The sequence below is a fragment of the Zonotrichia albicollis genome, chromosome Z, assembly GCF_047830755.1.
Source record: "Zonotrichia albicollis isolate bZonAlb1 chromosome Z, bZonAlb1.hap1, whole genome shotgun sequence".
NCBI lineage: Eukaryota > Metazoa > Chordata > Aves > Passeriformes > Passerellidae > Zonotrichia > Zonotrichia albicollis.
In genome coordinates, this window is record NC_133860.1 from 30,826,665 (window position 1) to 30,842,347 (window position 15,683).

Sequence of the window (15,683 nt, forward strand, 5' to 3'; positions counted from 1 at the left end):
AGTATATCAACCCAGTAATTGGATGCACGTGTTAGTAGCAGTAAAAAGGCACTGTCCAGTTGTCCACCTTACATGGGAATCTACTTTGAGCATATTCTTTGATTTACTGTTGCAATTAGAACTGAATGTTCAAAGAAAGAACACAAGTGACCTAATTTAAAAACAGTGCCTTTAAAGACACTATTTAGTATGAGACTTGGCTTACTTGTAACCATTTCTTTCCCCTGCAACTTCTATTTGTTGCACTGTACACATGAAGCACCAAAATAAATTTTAATGAATTAATTTTTTAATATTCATTCAGTGATTAAAGATTTAGCCACTTCCTTCTGACTCCTACCCTTGAAGATTTTAATTCTCTTCATAAACACAGCGTGCTTTCCCAGGCTGACTTTTCAAAACTTCATGAAACACTGTTTCCTGTCTCCTTTTTACTATGTTGTAACCAACAGAGATGTTTTACAAGAAATTGGCGCAAGAACCAGAAGCAATTAGGGCAGCTAGGGAAGGATCCCTCTAGTTAACAGAACTAAGGTTGCAAGCACCATTAACTACTTTTCCCTGTTAAAGCATCTGTGCAATGAAAGGATGTAAGATAGCAAAATATCACATAAAAATAAATTGTCAAAGAAGGAAAACTTGTTTGACAGGTACACACAGTTAGACTAGTGGCACTAATACACCTACCAACTGAGAAACAAACATGTGCTAAGACTAACTAAACTGGTCCTCCATTTCTTATCTGGTAGTTTGGTATGCAGAGCCCAAAATGAGCAAGGGTTACTTTTTCTTGCAGCCTCATCATGCTGACATTGGTTGGTAATGTTGATAAACAAAATATTTGTGATGTTCCAAGTGACAAAGAGGTCATTAGATGATATACCCCAGAATATTAGGATAAAGTAGTTCAGTGATATATACCACTGCAATCAGTAGTAGCAAGCATTTAAATGAGGAAGCTGAAATTTCAACCTGGTACTAGCTTGAGGAAAAAGAGACTGTAAGAGCTTGATTCAAAAAGCTCTCTATTGAATAGAAAACAATGTTTTGTCAAGGCATATCAATGTCAAGAAGGGAGTATATAAGAAATCCCAAACCAACCAAGTCATTTCTCTGCTTTGTTGACACTATCATCCCAAATACTAAGCCTAGAAATAGAAGCACAACATTATTTACATATACTTTTTTTTTTTTCTATGTAGAATCTTTCTTGTGGAATTAGATTACTTTCTCATAGGAAAAATCAGCAGTCCACCTCACATGAGTTGTTGTTCTATGTTCATACAGGTACCTGCAATTTTTAACTTAAGACACAGTTTAACAAGATAAGTGCATAGAAAAGTTTTCTTTTTTTTTACACGAAAGGTTCTGCAATAAATGAAAACTCCCGTATTGCAGGATCTGATCTGACTCTCATTTGAAGTGAAAAGGCCCCTATTCACACACACAGTTCAAAGACATCTGAAAGTCATCTTAAAATGCCTTATTTCAAAACAGAGGATCTTATCCTATGAGTGAATGCATCCAAGATGTTTCAGAAGTGTAAGCACATTCTATACTGCTCACTCAGCTAATGCCATCTTCGAGGGAAGTTTTGACTGAGCCACTACCTGTGAACCCTCCCATTAAAACAGAAACATGGCATCTATAAACCTGTATGTCCATGTCCCTTACTTTCCTTCTTCTGGGGTTTGGGAACAAACTTCCAGTTGCTCCAAACTCTTGGGATTTTTTTTTCCCAAGTGGCTATAAGTTAGATTTATGGAGACAAAAAGACTTCTTACAACTGTGTATTTTGAAAAGATTTATGACAGGGCTACAGTATCAGCATGGAGGGTCCACAAGGCAGGAATGCAGTAAGGGTAACAGGAGAGTGTCATGTAGACATTAAATAGTACAATTCTTTCCACATTCATAAATCCTAAGTGCCTACGGTTTTATACTGCTGGTTATAAATTATATAACTGAGTTCTACAAACTAAAAGCAAAAACCAAACCAAACAAAAAAAAACAAACCCAAAACCAAAAACAATGACAGCAACAACAAAAAACCTACCCAAAAATGAGAAATCATGTCCTCAAAAACATATACATTTCACAGTAAGGAACCAAGTTTTCAAATTACTTTACTCATTATTATTTCCTCTTTTAAGTATTTTGATTAGTAAAGCCATAAAACAGAACTCTTTGGACAGTAAACGAGCAAAACACTAGTCCGTCTTTAGAAAAACAGTGAAAAATTCTCACATTAATTTACAAACACATATGATAAGGAGTCAATAATCCCAAATAGTTAGTTTACAATATGTTTGGTAGGAAAAGAGTCTATTTTATCAATTATTCTAATCTGCTTGGAGCTTCATAACTGATGTTAAGGTACCTATGGCACTTTATTGTCTTTCCTGCACCAGAGGTATGGTGAAAAAAATGAGTATCAAATGAAGTATACCTAATCAAAACACACTTAATGCTATTTTTTGGCATATAAACCAATCTAGAATACAAATACCTATTTGTATGTCACGTATATATGAACACAATTAAAATCCTCATTAGTAATGTTCAGGACTTCTAGTAGTTAAGTGGTTGTTTACAATCTTTTGGGCTAAAGAATGAGGGTCAAAACTTTCTTCTTTCACTCACTATGTGGTTAAGCTTATCCCACGCTAACCAAAGCAAAAGCAAGGACTATCAGAGAATTCAAGAGTTCCTAAAGCTTAGTATAAAAGATAATTGAATACTCAGAAGAAAAGCCCGGAATAGGTTAGCCTGTGGGAAGTAGCTAATTATTTCTTGCTAGGTCCCCTGACATAGACTTTCATTCTGCAACAAAGTGCCTTTTTCTTGAAATAGACCACTTGGGTTGCTCATAAGACAAATAAATAGAATATCTTTGCTTGGAATGGCTTTGCTTGAACTAAATTAGCCTCCACAGTTGAGGATGCAGACCCTCGTGGTCCACCTCTTTGAGCAGAGGTGACACCAGGCAGTGGCTGTGCCGCCATCTGCTGTAGGTTTTGCATAGCACCGCTTGGTCCAAAGCCCGCAGGGATCCCTCCAGCAATCCTTCCCACTCCTCTCCAGGCTCAGTGACGCGGACTGCACTCCCTGAACGTGCACCTAAATAAGAGCCTGGTCCTGCAATCTTTGCTCAGGCAGAACGCCCTCCACAGACTGCGGGTCAGCTGCTGCAAACGGAGTATTGTGTGTTTTGTTGTTGTTCTTCAACTAATAAGATCTGTCCTGCAAATTGTGTGCCCTATAGTACTGTGAATGGTTATCTCAGAAGACAACTGAAAATTGTATAGCACTGAGACATACATTCAAGTTTTCTTGAACCTGCTTATCAAATATCATGTAGCTTTAATGCATGTCAACCATTAATCACAGAGAGATTCTCTATCTTAATCAAGAGAACTGCCAGTGTGGGAGTCAAGTCAGAATCTGCATACATGCAGTTCCCTCTCAATTTCAATATTTGTCTTTAGATTCTTTTGATGATCCCAGAGCTCAAGGTATAGTGAAAGCTTTTGTTATTGCTCTTTGGAGGATTTTTGGATTGTTGGTCCCTCATCTAGTGTGTAAGCCTCCAAAAAGCACTACAGCTCTCTTTATTTGTGCTTGTGAAGGGCTCTGTCAAGAACAGGGGCAAGGGACTTCACAGCTGTGGTGCTGTAGGACAAGGTAGTAGTTGTATTTTGAGGATCAACTTCCAGATGTAAGGAAAAATAAAATAAAGTGTCCTACATCTATCTAGTGACAGACACCTCCAGCCATGCCAAGTGCTACAAGTTCTGCCAGTTTTCTGACAGAACAGTCAGGAACCACCTGGTACTCCGCAGGTAGAGAAAGGATGATGGAATAGTTCCAAGCAATCAAGTCGGAATACAGCTGCCAGAGTAAACTTTAATTTAGTGCACTCTACACAATATTTATAGAGCTAATCCATGAACGCTGTTTGAGCCGTTCAAAGGTTGGAGACTAAATTCTGCTTTCTGAATGTTTATTCTGAATTTCTCCAACTGTTCTTCTTACGTGACAGTGCTTAACTGGCAGAGAGCCGTGAAGGCTGTTGTCTAATTACACAATATATCACGATCTTACAGACCTACTGATAAGGCTTTACTGCAGCATAAATGAATTTTAAACATTAGCATATGAGAAAATTAGCCTCCAAATTAGAATATTTCAGTCTTGTATGTCAATAGTCACTCTTATTTGTTTAGGAAAACATGGTTTCGGAGGGAGAAACTAATTTTAGAGATTAAATAGCTTGTAATGTTAAACAGGCTACAATTTAGTGGCCTCTCTGGCTAACCCTATGCAAGGCAGAAATGTATTCACATGTAATTACTTATTTCAGACCATGTGAGAGATACCATATCTTTGCATGGAATCAGTCCAGCTGGGGATTACAGCAGTATTATGATAGCACTGCTACACATGATGCTGTGAAAAACATAGATTTACTGAATTCACTTGCAACATTTTGCTACACAAACAGCCTTGAATAAAGGCACAATAAATATATTTTTAAATAGTCTCAGACTATGTTTTTACAGAAAAGACAATGTCACGCTCCATATTTTAATCAGTATGAATCAGCAACAGAGAACTCTGACTTCTGTCAACAGGATGGAAATAGTTTTGAGCTGAAGGATGTTCACTAGGTCTGCCGTTGTGATGAAGTACAGTGGGGATGCTGCAAGTTTTAAGATTATGGCAGTCCTTTCTTCACTGCATGTAATCTTCAGTGATAGGATGCAATTATGTACAATAAAGGCATTGTTTTGTTTTTATATGAAAAAAACCTACATTCTCCTCTCTTTCAGCAGATACTGTGCAGATGTGGCAGTAATCATGACATCACTGAGAAGGCAATTCTCTTTCTGATGCACTGACAGAAAAACCAGGACACACCGTGCACACCCCCTCCCACAGTCGTGGGGGGTTGTTCTTGCACGTAGCCTGAAAAGGTAGGAACTTGTATTTGTGCATTTCAGTCCATTCTACCTCTTCTTGGCAGGACTTTGCAAAAGTTCAAGCATGTGGGTAAGTTTACTCACTGAGCAATTCTGCTGGCAAAGTGGGACTGCTCAGATCTGTAGCTACTTCCCTGCGTACACTGCTGTCAGAGTGGGCACCTTACAGCCCTTCTTGGCAGCAGTGTGCTATACAGAACGGTTTGCTGTTCTCAGAGATGCATGCAAAGCTTTCAAAATCCCATTTTAGGGGTGCTGTTCTCCTCCAAAGCCAAAGGTAATCTAAGAAACACAGTTCCAGGACTTCATTCCATACAAATTCATCAAAGTTAAGCCTCCCTCACAGCTCTGCTTTTTTTAAGAATTTGCCTTTCTATGTAATACAGAAGGGGAGGTGGTAAGATTCAGCTGCTTTGACATCTAAAGCATTTATAAACATTAGAATGTGTGATAAAGCATGAAGTTGCAAGGTGGAGCAAGTGAAGCAGCAACACATGATACTCCAACACTTTTCTCCCTGTTTCTAAAGTTATATTACGGTATTTACCAGAAATACAGCTGAATTAACAGTAGTGTCTGTCATATAGCAAGGCAACCTGCTGAAGAACTGCCTGTTTTACACATTAGCTAGCAAGGGATCTACTTAATTCGCTTTCAGTTGTTTTAATTTAACAGCAGATTTATTCCGGGGTTTATCTGGATTTATGTAAAACAACACAAGAACCAAAATGTGGTTCTTTACCAGTTGAAGAAAGCCTTAGAGTATCCTCGAGTTGCCTAACAGAGCTTACTTTCTCAGCATGTTCCTATAGTGGGACATAGTCAGTTAAGATTTATAAGAGAAAGCAATACATTGTGATTTAGTACAGTTCAATTTGAGACTGCATAGGCAGGAAAACCAAGTAAAGGGTACGTTTCTAGCACTAACAGCCAAAAAATTACATTACCAGAAGCATGCTATTACTAAGCATCTAATTAGTTCTAGAGAAAAGCTCGAAACTTCAGCTATGGGGACCGCCATATGACTTTGGCTCCGAAATAATTTATAAAATAAAAAAAAAAAAAAGAGAGAAAAAGAAAGAAAGAAAAGGACAATGAAACGCGTGTGAGGTCTGTGGGAAGGCAGCCCCAGATGTTTACAATGGAGCGAGTAGCGGTATAGCGGCGCGGCAGCCCGGGACCGGCGGGGCGCAGCGCGGCACCGCCTCCGCCGCACGGCGGGCGGCAGCGCGGGCGCGCACGGGCTCCGGCTCCGCGGGCAGCCCCGGCGGGAGCCCGGCCCCGGGAATGAACAGCCCTGCTCCGGGAGCGGGCCGCGGGGAGCGGAGCGTGCGGGCAATCGATTAATTGTTCCAATGCAGCGCTCTCGTCAAGGCGCCCTAATGACAGGGGATAATGATTTTCAGATTCAGGAGACAATGTCCCCCACACACTCCCCGCCACTTCCTTGCAAATCTTTCTAATTTGCTCTTCTGCCTGGCGAAGAAACAAACGGTGCTCAGCGAGGCCATTTGCAAAACAAATGTAACCGGAGCGGTTCGCAAATACGGGCTGTGCGGGAGCGGCGTCCCTGAGGAGCCGAGCCGAGCCCACCCAGCCCTGCCGTGCGCCCCCTCCCCTCCGCGGCGCCACCTCTCCCTCTCCCGTCCCTTCCCTTCCCGGCCGGGGCTCGGGCGCTCGGCCCGGGGAGCAGCGGCCCCTGCCCGGCAGCGCGGCGGCAGAGCCGTACTTACTGAACGGGCAGTTCTCCTTCTTGGTGCCGCTGACCTTGCCGTTCTTCTCGATCTTGAGAAAGTACTTGTTGTAAGAATAGAGCTTCCTCTTGCGCACGTCTCCTTGGAGGTGATTGTAGCTCCGCACGTGTCTCCCCGCACTGGAAGGAGAGGAGAAGGACGAGGGGAAGGAGGAGGATGATGAAGAAGAGGAGTTGGTGGCCTCCGGGGACAGCATGTCCTGGCCGAGGTCATGGCAGGTGACAGGCACAGAAGACACCAAGAAGAGCAGCAGCAAGCAGCAACAAGGCAGGTGGGAAAAGGCTGAGGCACCATTTGTCAGTATCCATTTGCACATTGTACTGAAACTCTGGGCGCTGGAAAATGTCTTATCAAATGAAACATACTGGAAGGGTAAAACCTGGTAAAAGGCAAGTGGAGAGACGGTGGTTGCTGCTGGTTAGATTCGTCTGAGCTCTGATCTGGCCTGAAGTAAGTGCACCAACATCCATAACTCAGGGGACAAATCGCCTCAGAAGTTGCTGCCTTTTAATCCTTCGAGTCCTCCCTCAGAAAAAAGAGCTGTTGGTTGTTGGTTTTGTTTTTTGGTTTTTTTTTTTTTTTTGGGTGGGGGGGTTGCTGTGGTTAATCCTCTTTCCTTTTTCCCTTCCCCAGCCCCCCACATGCACACACACTCCCCAACCTGGTTTGAGACTTTCCAGTAGTTATTTTGTTCTCTTCCTCACTCCTTTCTTCACCATCTTAGATGCAGAAAGGTCTGAAAAATAGATGACAGCACAGTCAATGACAACAACAAAACCAACAACTAAGATAAATAATAGCCAGCGGAAAGGGGTGCCGGAATGGATTTTTCACACATACACCTTTACACACACGCGCACTCACACTTTGTGGCTTTGCACCTTCTTCTGATCCCCACCCTCTTGCCTTTTTGCAAATCCCAAACCAGTTGCACAACTCGTCCTTTTCTCACTGACAACCCCAGAGGAGGAAGTTTCTTTGTTTTGCTTTGAATTCTCCAGAACAGTATTAAAAAAAATAAAAAACCCGAGAGAAAGAGAGAAGGAGAAATCCCAACTTGTCCCCCCGCCCTTCCTTTCCTTTCCTTTCCCTCCCCCTTTGGTTGTAAACAGGTTGGAAGCTGTAGCCTAAATGTCAGCGATTACAAGTCAGAGGTGGGATGTGCCTCTGGTGGTCAGCCCTTATTTGCAGGGGGTCAGGCAGTGGTGGGACATCTGAAACCTTTTTGCAGCTGGAGCGAGCGGTGCCTGCTGCGGAGGCAGCCCCGGGAGCTGCCCTCGCTTCCTCCCGGGCTGCGGCAGCGGCCGCCTTCGGCTCGCTGCTAATTGCTCCTAAAGCGTCCTTCTCCTCGGAGCGCCGGCCACCAGCATGGCTTAGAGACTCATGCTTTACTAATTTCCCTGTCTTCCAAGTTGAACCAATCCCCTCCAGGGAGGCTTCCCTCCCCCTCACTCTTCCCCCACTCTCTCTCTCTCTCTCTCCCCCCCCCACCAGAAAAAAGAAAAAAATCTCAACCAACCAACCTCCTCCACTAAACAGCCTCCCCAAACTAACAAAAACCAACCCCCAAAACCCCAACTTGTTTTCTACTGGAGGGTTTTATTTTATTTTTTTTGGCAGTGAAGTGATTGAGAAAGCCACCTGGAGCTTGTTGCCTGCTAGACCTCCCCCTCCCCCCCGCTGGAGGAGGGGTTGGGTGGAGAGGTTGGAAAGGAGTATATACTACAGGCAGACCTTGGAAAAGCAGATTATATGCTGGTCAGAGAGAGTAAAAAGGGAAGAGACATAATTAGCTCCTTTTCCTTCTTCTCTGCCAGCTTGCATGGAGGTCTTTCTCCCTCCTTCAATGAATCACTGATTTCTCGCTTCCGTTGCTGAAATAAGAAGTTCACACTTTAGCCTGCTCTTCCTTTTAAGCCTCTCAAGATTTATTGTGTCTTTTTCCCCACCCTCACTCTCCTTGTCTCAAAAGAAATCAGGGCCCTAAATGACCATTTTCTAATTGCTAACATGAGTCGTTTACTGAATCACGCGTCTGACTTCAAAGCAAAAGGGATTTTATTGGCATTGCAAAGGTTTCCCCATAAAATCTGTCTGAATACTTTGCTGTCTTTTAAATTTTTTTTTTAAACTAGTGCAGTTTCCCTTGCCAGAAAGAAACAATTTTTCCATTTTCGAGGCTATTTTAAGCGATTTTTCAAGCTATTATTTTCCTGGAGGGGCATATGCTGTTGGTTTTTCCTATGATTCCATCTCTTCTAGTGGATTTATCATTTCACGTACTGAGTGTTACGACAGTTTCATATTTCTAGCCCATCACTGAAGTGTCAGCTTTCCCCGCAATCAACAAGCATCTTCCATATGATGTACTATCTTTTAACACCAGAATAAAGCATCAGAAACTGACAGGGTATGGGCGGCATGCAAGATATTGTATTTTAGTCAGTATTTAGCCATGTTAAATAACTGTTTTGGAACACGAGTGGATGGAACATTTGCTAAGAGAATGGAATATCAAGGAAATAGGTACAGAAACACAGTGAGTAGCTCAATAAGCAAACCCAAAACTTTTTTGAAATATAGGCAGTAATGCAGATCAGTGGAATGCAATGGAAAACCTCCTATGTGATTCCATTTGGCATTTGGAGTAAATCTTAGTTTAAACAACAGAAAATGCAGGAAGAACAAACAGTTCTAAAATTAGACTGATTCATTAGATGAGGATGTTAAATATATTGGTAACTTCACAACAGAAATTAGAAATTATTTTCTCCAATTGTGGTGTTTATCCTGGAGAGAGTTGGCTCCTCAATTTATGTGTTCAGCTGCTGGGGGTGACATTTAAACAGCCTTAAAAATGAAACCATTTAATGTTAGAATCAATATGTTTTACGATGTTGTTTATGGTACTTCAGATTATTTATTCTGCATGAATTTGCACTGAGTGCAAAGCATTTCAAAAATCTTTCTTTTTGCAAATCTGATTTAGGCTTTCCTTTTGCCTAAGGCTTTTCCTTTTGGTAATTAATTTTATAAAAGCAGAGAAACAAGAAAAAATGTAAAGCAAACCACTCTTTTCTGTGAATGCCTGACCGCTTACATGTGTGTCTACAAAACTTATGTCAATGTTTGAGTGCTGCCTGGGTCATGAAGGATACAAGACATTATTTCTAAAATTGAAGTAATTTTGATTCCGACAGCTTAAATTAGAAACAATTTCCATAATATCTTAAACTTTTAGATTTGAGTATGTCTTTCCTTTTGGTTTTTCTCTTTTTCCTGTCAAATGTTGGAAAATAAAGCAAATTGGCATTTTAAGATCTCTGATGGGAGTTAGAAATAATTTGAGGGTTAAACAGCCATAATTAACCCTGAAAAAATAGGTACTGTCTTCAACTAACTCAAGAAGAGTTGTGCTTAAACCTGTTTCTAGCTCATGATTATCTATATATTGGTTGCAAGATTTTGTACTTAAAAACAGAAAATTCAACACCCGCAGAATTTCTCACAAGATCTGCTTCTGGCAGGTGCAATATTCAGGGCAGTACTTTAAACTACTGCAATGCATAGAGTCCTTTTCTGTCCTGTGTGATGACAAGGAGGGCATTTACAAAACAGAGTCCAAATGAAAAGCTGACATAGCTTTTTAGATTATATCTCATTCTTTTTTCTACCTTCTGTATAGCCTTTCTTTTATAGCACAGTTGAATCCCTAAATACCCCACTACTTTGTATTGTCAGGTCACCTCTTAGGTTAGCCTGAGAAAGCCTGAGAAAAGTTCCACAGGAAAGATCCACTATTTAACGGAATTCAATCTGTCCCAATAGATTTGAATCACTAACATAAATGTATGAATGTAGATTATATCTCTGTAATGAGGCCTGAATCATTCTCAGTTACTTCAAAGGCCTGAAATTCAACCTTCCTTTTTAGCAGCAACAATCAGACCTTAATGGGTTTCTTTATTAATTGTTCCATTGCTAAGCTTGAAAAGCAGCTACCTTCAGTACAAGTCCTAGACTAGAAATGGTACCTGCTGCTCAAAACCAGTAATTCTGTTTTGCCTTTTACCACTGCAAAATTCTGCAAAATATCTCCTGCATGGCAGTTTTATAAATTATGAATTACATTGACCCATCCAGAATGAAATAAAGAAAACACTTTCCAAAAAAATTTGTAAAAAAAGTAGAAAATATATTTAAAGAATTTTCTTTTTGAGATGTTTTCTCTCTAAAGTATATTTAGAGAAATAAGTTGTACAGGTGAATTTTAATGAAAAAAAGGCTAAAATTATTTTTAAAATACTTATAGCAATAGCTTATGTCATGTATTTGTCTTTTCATCAGCAAGGAGGCAAATTTGTGGGTTTTTGGGTTGGGTTTTGTTGGGTTTTTTTTGGTTTTTTTTTTTTTTTTTTTTTTTCCTAGTTAAGTAGGTGACTTGGATCAGACAAAGATTATTTTAATGAAGTTGGAATAAATTTTGCCTTGCATGATTTCGCTTAGTCAATGTCCTATTTTTTCTGATGATGTAAATAAGTTCTGTTTGTGTTCTTGGGTATTAATATAATCAACTTACTCCCAGATGTCACTAGCCTCTCAGTTTAGATTGCTAGATTGCCATCATGAACATTTGCTGCTTACAGTATGATGAGAGATGCACATGTATCTTCTGGTCATGGCACCCAATTCTGTTCTTATTCAAGGTATTGGAAAATTTGCCAGTGATTTCATTGAGAGGGATTTCAGCCAGGATTGTCACTGCCAGAGAGGTAGCTCTGCCAGAAACAAGGTGTGGAATGCCAAACACATCAATGGCTCAGATGCCTCCCTCTGTACATCAATTCCAAACTGCAGAACTTGGTATTATTGTAAAACACTGAATCATGGAATTGCTGATTCTGTGAACACTGAGATCATCAAGTCCAACCTGTGATTGAACACCACCTTGTCAGCCAGACCATGGCACTGAGTGTGATGAGTCTTTCCTTAAACAGCTCCTGGTGACTCCACCGCATCCCTGGGCTGCCCATTCCAATGTTTAACTGTGAATAAATTCTTCCTAAAATCCAAGCTAAAGCTCCGCTGGTGCAGCTTGAGGCCATGTCTTCTCTTTCTGTCACTGGTTGCCTAAAAGAAAAGACCAACCCAACCTGGCCACGGCCTCCTTTCAGGCAGTGGTGGAAAGTGATGAGGTCCCCCCTGAGCCTCCTTTTCTCCAGGACAAACACCCCCAGCTCCCTCAGCTGCTCCTCACAGCACTTGTGCCCCAGACCCTGCCCCAGCTCCATTGCCCTTCTCTGGACTCTCTCCAGCCCCTCAGGGCCTTTCCTGCAGTGAGGGCCCAGCCCTGGGCACAGCACTGGAGGTGCGGCCTCAGCACGGCCCAGCACAGGGGGACAATCCCTGCCCTGGCCCTGCTGGCCACAGCATTGCTGATCCAGGCCAGGATGCCATTGACCTTCTTGGCCCCCTGGGCACAGCATGGCTCATGGGCAGCTGCTGTCACTAGCATACCCAAGTTGTTTTCTGCTGGAACACTTTCCACTCTATCCCAGCCTGTGGCACTGTATCTCTGAATTACAAAGAAAAGGCAGTGGCACGTAGCAGCAGCCATCAATGAGACAGGTTGTTTGATTTGAGACACCGTGCTGCTTGCTGAAATATTTACAGAGTGTAGTTCATGTCCCCTAACAACAGGGACTGAATGACATTGAACTTTAACTAATAAAATATGTCTTAAAGCTTGAGAAAAAATAATATTTCAGTTTTTTTCTTCTGAAAAATCTGCAAAATCACAATTTAATCTCTATTTGTTACCATTTCATATACCTCTGTGACATTGAAAAAGAATGTCAGAATACTAATATTATTCCAATATTATGTATAAGAATTAAGTATATAAACTCTTATGTTGTCAAAGATCAAGCCTGCAGGTGGTGTAACTCATCAGTGTTTTTGTAGCTGGAATAAAAGACATAAAGCCAGAACACTATTTTAGCTGCCTGTAATGGGACTTGGTAGTGACAGCATACTCCTTGCTCCTCTGTGCAAACTCCTTTCCAACCAAGTATCCAAAAATGGAGAAGAACTCAAGCAGAGTTTAGCAAAGGTTAATAAAATGCATGTTTCACCATTTCATTTTTATTTCAAAACCACTTGTGTTTCTAGATCAGACATAACAGAGACACAGAAAATGTGTCTGAGATAACCAAAATGAAGCTAAGATAACCAGCCAGAGCTGGTTCCACCAGCATAGAGTCAGTGGTGAGAATGGCCAAGTGCCCTTGAGGCAGGCTGAGTCCTCCAGAGATGAGTGATATGCCACTTACTCTCTGACATCTGGTGGAAGAGCAAAGCATTGGCTGGGCTAGCACTGCCACAGGTGATAGGTAATGATTAACTGGAATATATCCTGTCCCATGTTTTTCTTTTGAGAAACACAAACAAAAGGTAAAAGCCCTTAGAAATGCACAGGTTGTGATCTTGTGAATAGACATATAAATTGTGGCTCCAGGAGGATTTTGTTGCATTACTTAGATTAAAAGTATTAATTACTATTAGTGGTGACTCTGTCATGGATGCATTGGCAAAACTGTCTGAATGCTACACTTCAAGCAAACAATTAACAAAGTGGTTTATTCTCTCTAAAATGCTAATTGTAGTTATTCCCTCAAAATACATTCATGGTTACATTGTGTCTGACAAAAAAAATTACAAAGAGATGTATGACATTTTGAAATATTTGGATAACTTTTGCTTGGTAAATACAGCTATTAAGAGAAGAAGAAGAAATAAGTAAAAAATGCATTCTGTGAAGGTCAGCAAGAGGAAATTACAGACCCACAGACACTGAGTTGTAGTGCCATAAGTAGCTATGTGTGTGGGTTGGAAAATGACCATGTTTAGTAATGGTCTGCTGGCAGCCAGTTTTGCTTACTCTGTGGCACAAATATAATCAAAAAGGCAGTATTTTCAAGGAGGTACTTAAATCTTAGAGGATTTGTTTTTCTTTTTTCATACTACCGTAAATGAGGACCACTTAGATTCTCCTATAAATATGAGCAATTCAGAACAAACCAGCCAGAAAAAGCCAAGAAGAGGCAAGAGGTCCATTAGGCCTTTGCAGATTATTTTCTCCTCCCACTCAGTGTCATCTAAGCCTGTATTTTCCATGGAGAATCCTACTAAAGCTTTGAAGAAATATTTTGGGCATTCTGACATACATTCCATATAAGCATGTACACCTGTGAGTATTCTGTGTAATGGCAACAGTAATTATTCCCCTCCTCCCCTTCTGCCACTGCTATTTTATCTATTTCTACAGCTTTTTCTCAAGATGCAGAAAACAGATAATATGGTGCCCAAATGTCATCTTTGGGTTTCTGAATGGTTTCTGTTTACTAGAAAAAGTTGGTTGTGGTTTGTTTTGTTATTTTTAAAATTTTCTTAATGTTTTTTGGGGTTTTTTTGCGGGGCATGGGGAGAAGAAAATGTAACAGATAAAAAATTATAAGTGCTTTTTCACACACAGGGGTGTGTACCCTAAAAGGTGCTAACTATCCTGTACTCTACCTGGATTCGATCACAATCCATTTCAGAAATGCAGCAAAGCCATACAAAAACTCCACAGCACCATCCTTCTTGAGTGCTACTGAAAGGGAGTGAATAAGTTACTTCCAGGCTTTGCTCGTGGAGCTATTTGAAACAGAGCTGACAGCTAGGAACACCAGCCCAACAGCTGAACACGCTTGCCTCACCACAGGCGACCAGGGTAGCCAGCTGGGCTCCCTCTGAGTTGGTTAATAGCTCACACATTGCAGGGGGAGCTCACACATTGCCTCTTCTTTGTCAGCTAATTTGTAGCAGTCACTGGGATAACTTCTGTGAGTAAGCACCTCTCAGCGTGAGGAAGGGCGATGGAAGTGAGCCCTTGGCTGGCACAGGAGCCTGAGGCATGGCCGAGAAGGAAGGGACAGCTCCCCATGTCTCCTGCTGCACAGGCAGGACTGGAGCTGCTGCTCAGCCAGGCTGGGCAGGTGTCAGTCTTCTCCAGTGTGGCATCACCCAGGGGATGTGCAGCAGAGTGGGAAATATAGGGGACATTCCACCTGTATTTCCACATAATTGCTGTGCAGGGCTGGACACCACCCTTCTGAAGACTGTACCTTTACACTTATATATGGCAAACATGTCTCACCAAAGATGCCATGAAGGCAAGAACCAAAAGTGGAGGCAGCTTGAACGCAGAGGATTTTTTCCCTCAATGCTTTGCAGCTTGGAACATTCTCATACACTTAATGCTATATGTAAGAACACCATGACTCAGATATAATTGTGCAGCTAGATAGACTCTTATTGTTTAGGCCTGGGTTTCAAAAAATAGCCAGACTCTGCTGTTTTCTAGTCTCTGTATCAAAGAATGAGTCCCCCAAAGTCAGCTTATTGCTGAGTTGTGATCTTCTAAAAGATGATTTTCATCTGTTATATGGTACTCTCCAGCTGCAGATTATGGTTTTGAAAATGCAGCTTAATTAGTTCTATATTTATTAGCAGATTGTTTAACTTTTTATTAAGATCAAACACAGAGAAAAAGGATAACAATACGGTATCTTCTTTCCAGCATTATTTAAAATGTTTGCAGCATGTTAAAGATTTAAGCAGGCCTCTGAAGAGCAGTCATCCATTCTGCAAGGCTTAAGGAGATTATTTTTCTTTATGGCATATGGCTAACAACTGGCCACACAGAACCAAATCATTGCAGACCTTACCATGTTGCCAGTTACTGATGATAATGATTGGCTCCTAAATGGCAGATTTGGTAAAATTAACGTTGCATTTCATGTACCCTATATGTAGTTCAAAGCAAGGAACCTTGAAAATGATAATTTTTGTTTGTTTGTTTGGGTTTTTTTTTTTTTTTGTATGCCAATAACTGCTAAAATAC

The 15,683-nt window shown here is 41.1% G+C and overlaps 1 protein-coding gene and 1 long non-coding RNA gene across 4 annotated transcripts in view; one reads left to right on the forward strand and one right to left on the reverse strand.

The window, feature by feature from the left end:
- Window positions 1-7,052, reverse strand: part of FGF10 (fibroblast growth factor 10) — a 57,725-nt gene extending 50,673 nt beyond the window's left edge. The window contains exon 1 of the mRNA XM_005493723.4: window positions 6,716-7,052. Within this exon, the coding sequence (XP_005493780.1) occupies window positions 6,716-7,052 (337 nt within the window). The remainder of the gene's footprint in view (window positions 1-6,715) is intronic.
- Window positions 6,867-15,683, forward strand: part of LOC113460100 (uncharacterized) — a 44,848-nt gene continuing 36,031 nt past the window's right edge. For 2 of the 3 annotated variants that reach the window (XR_012578078.1, XR_012578077.1), the window contains exon 1: window positions 6,867-7,007. This is a non-coding gene — a long non-coding RNA (uncharacterized LOC113460100). Of the gene's footprint in view, window positions 7,008-7,045; window positions 7,187-15,683 lie in introns of those variants that run through there. The other variant, XR_003381822.2, reaches the window with a different exon arrangement.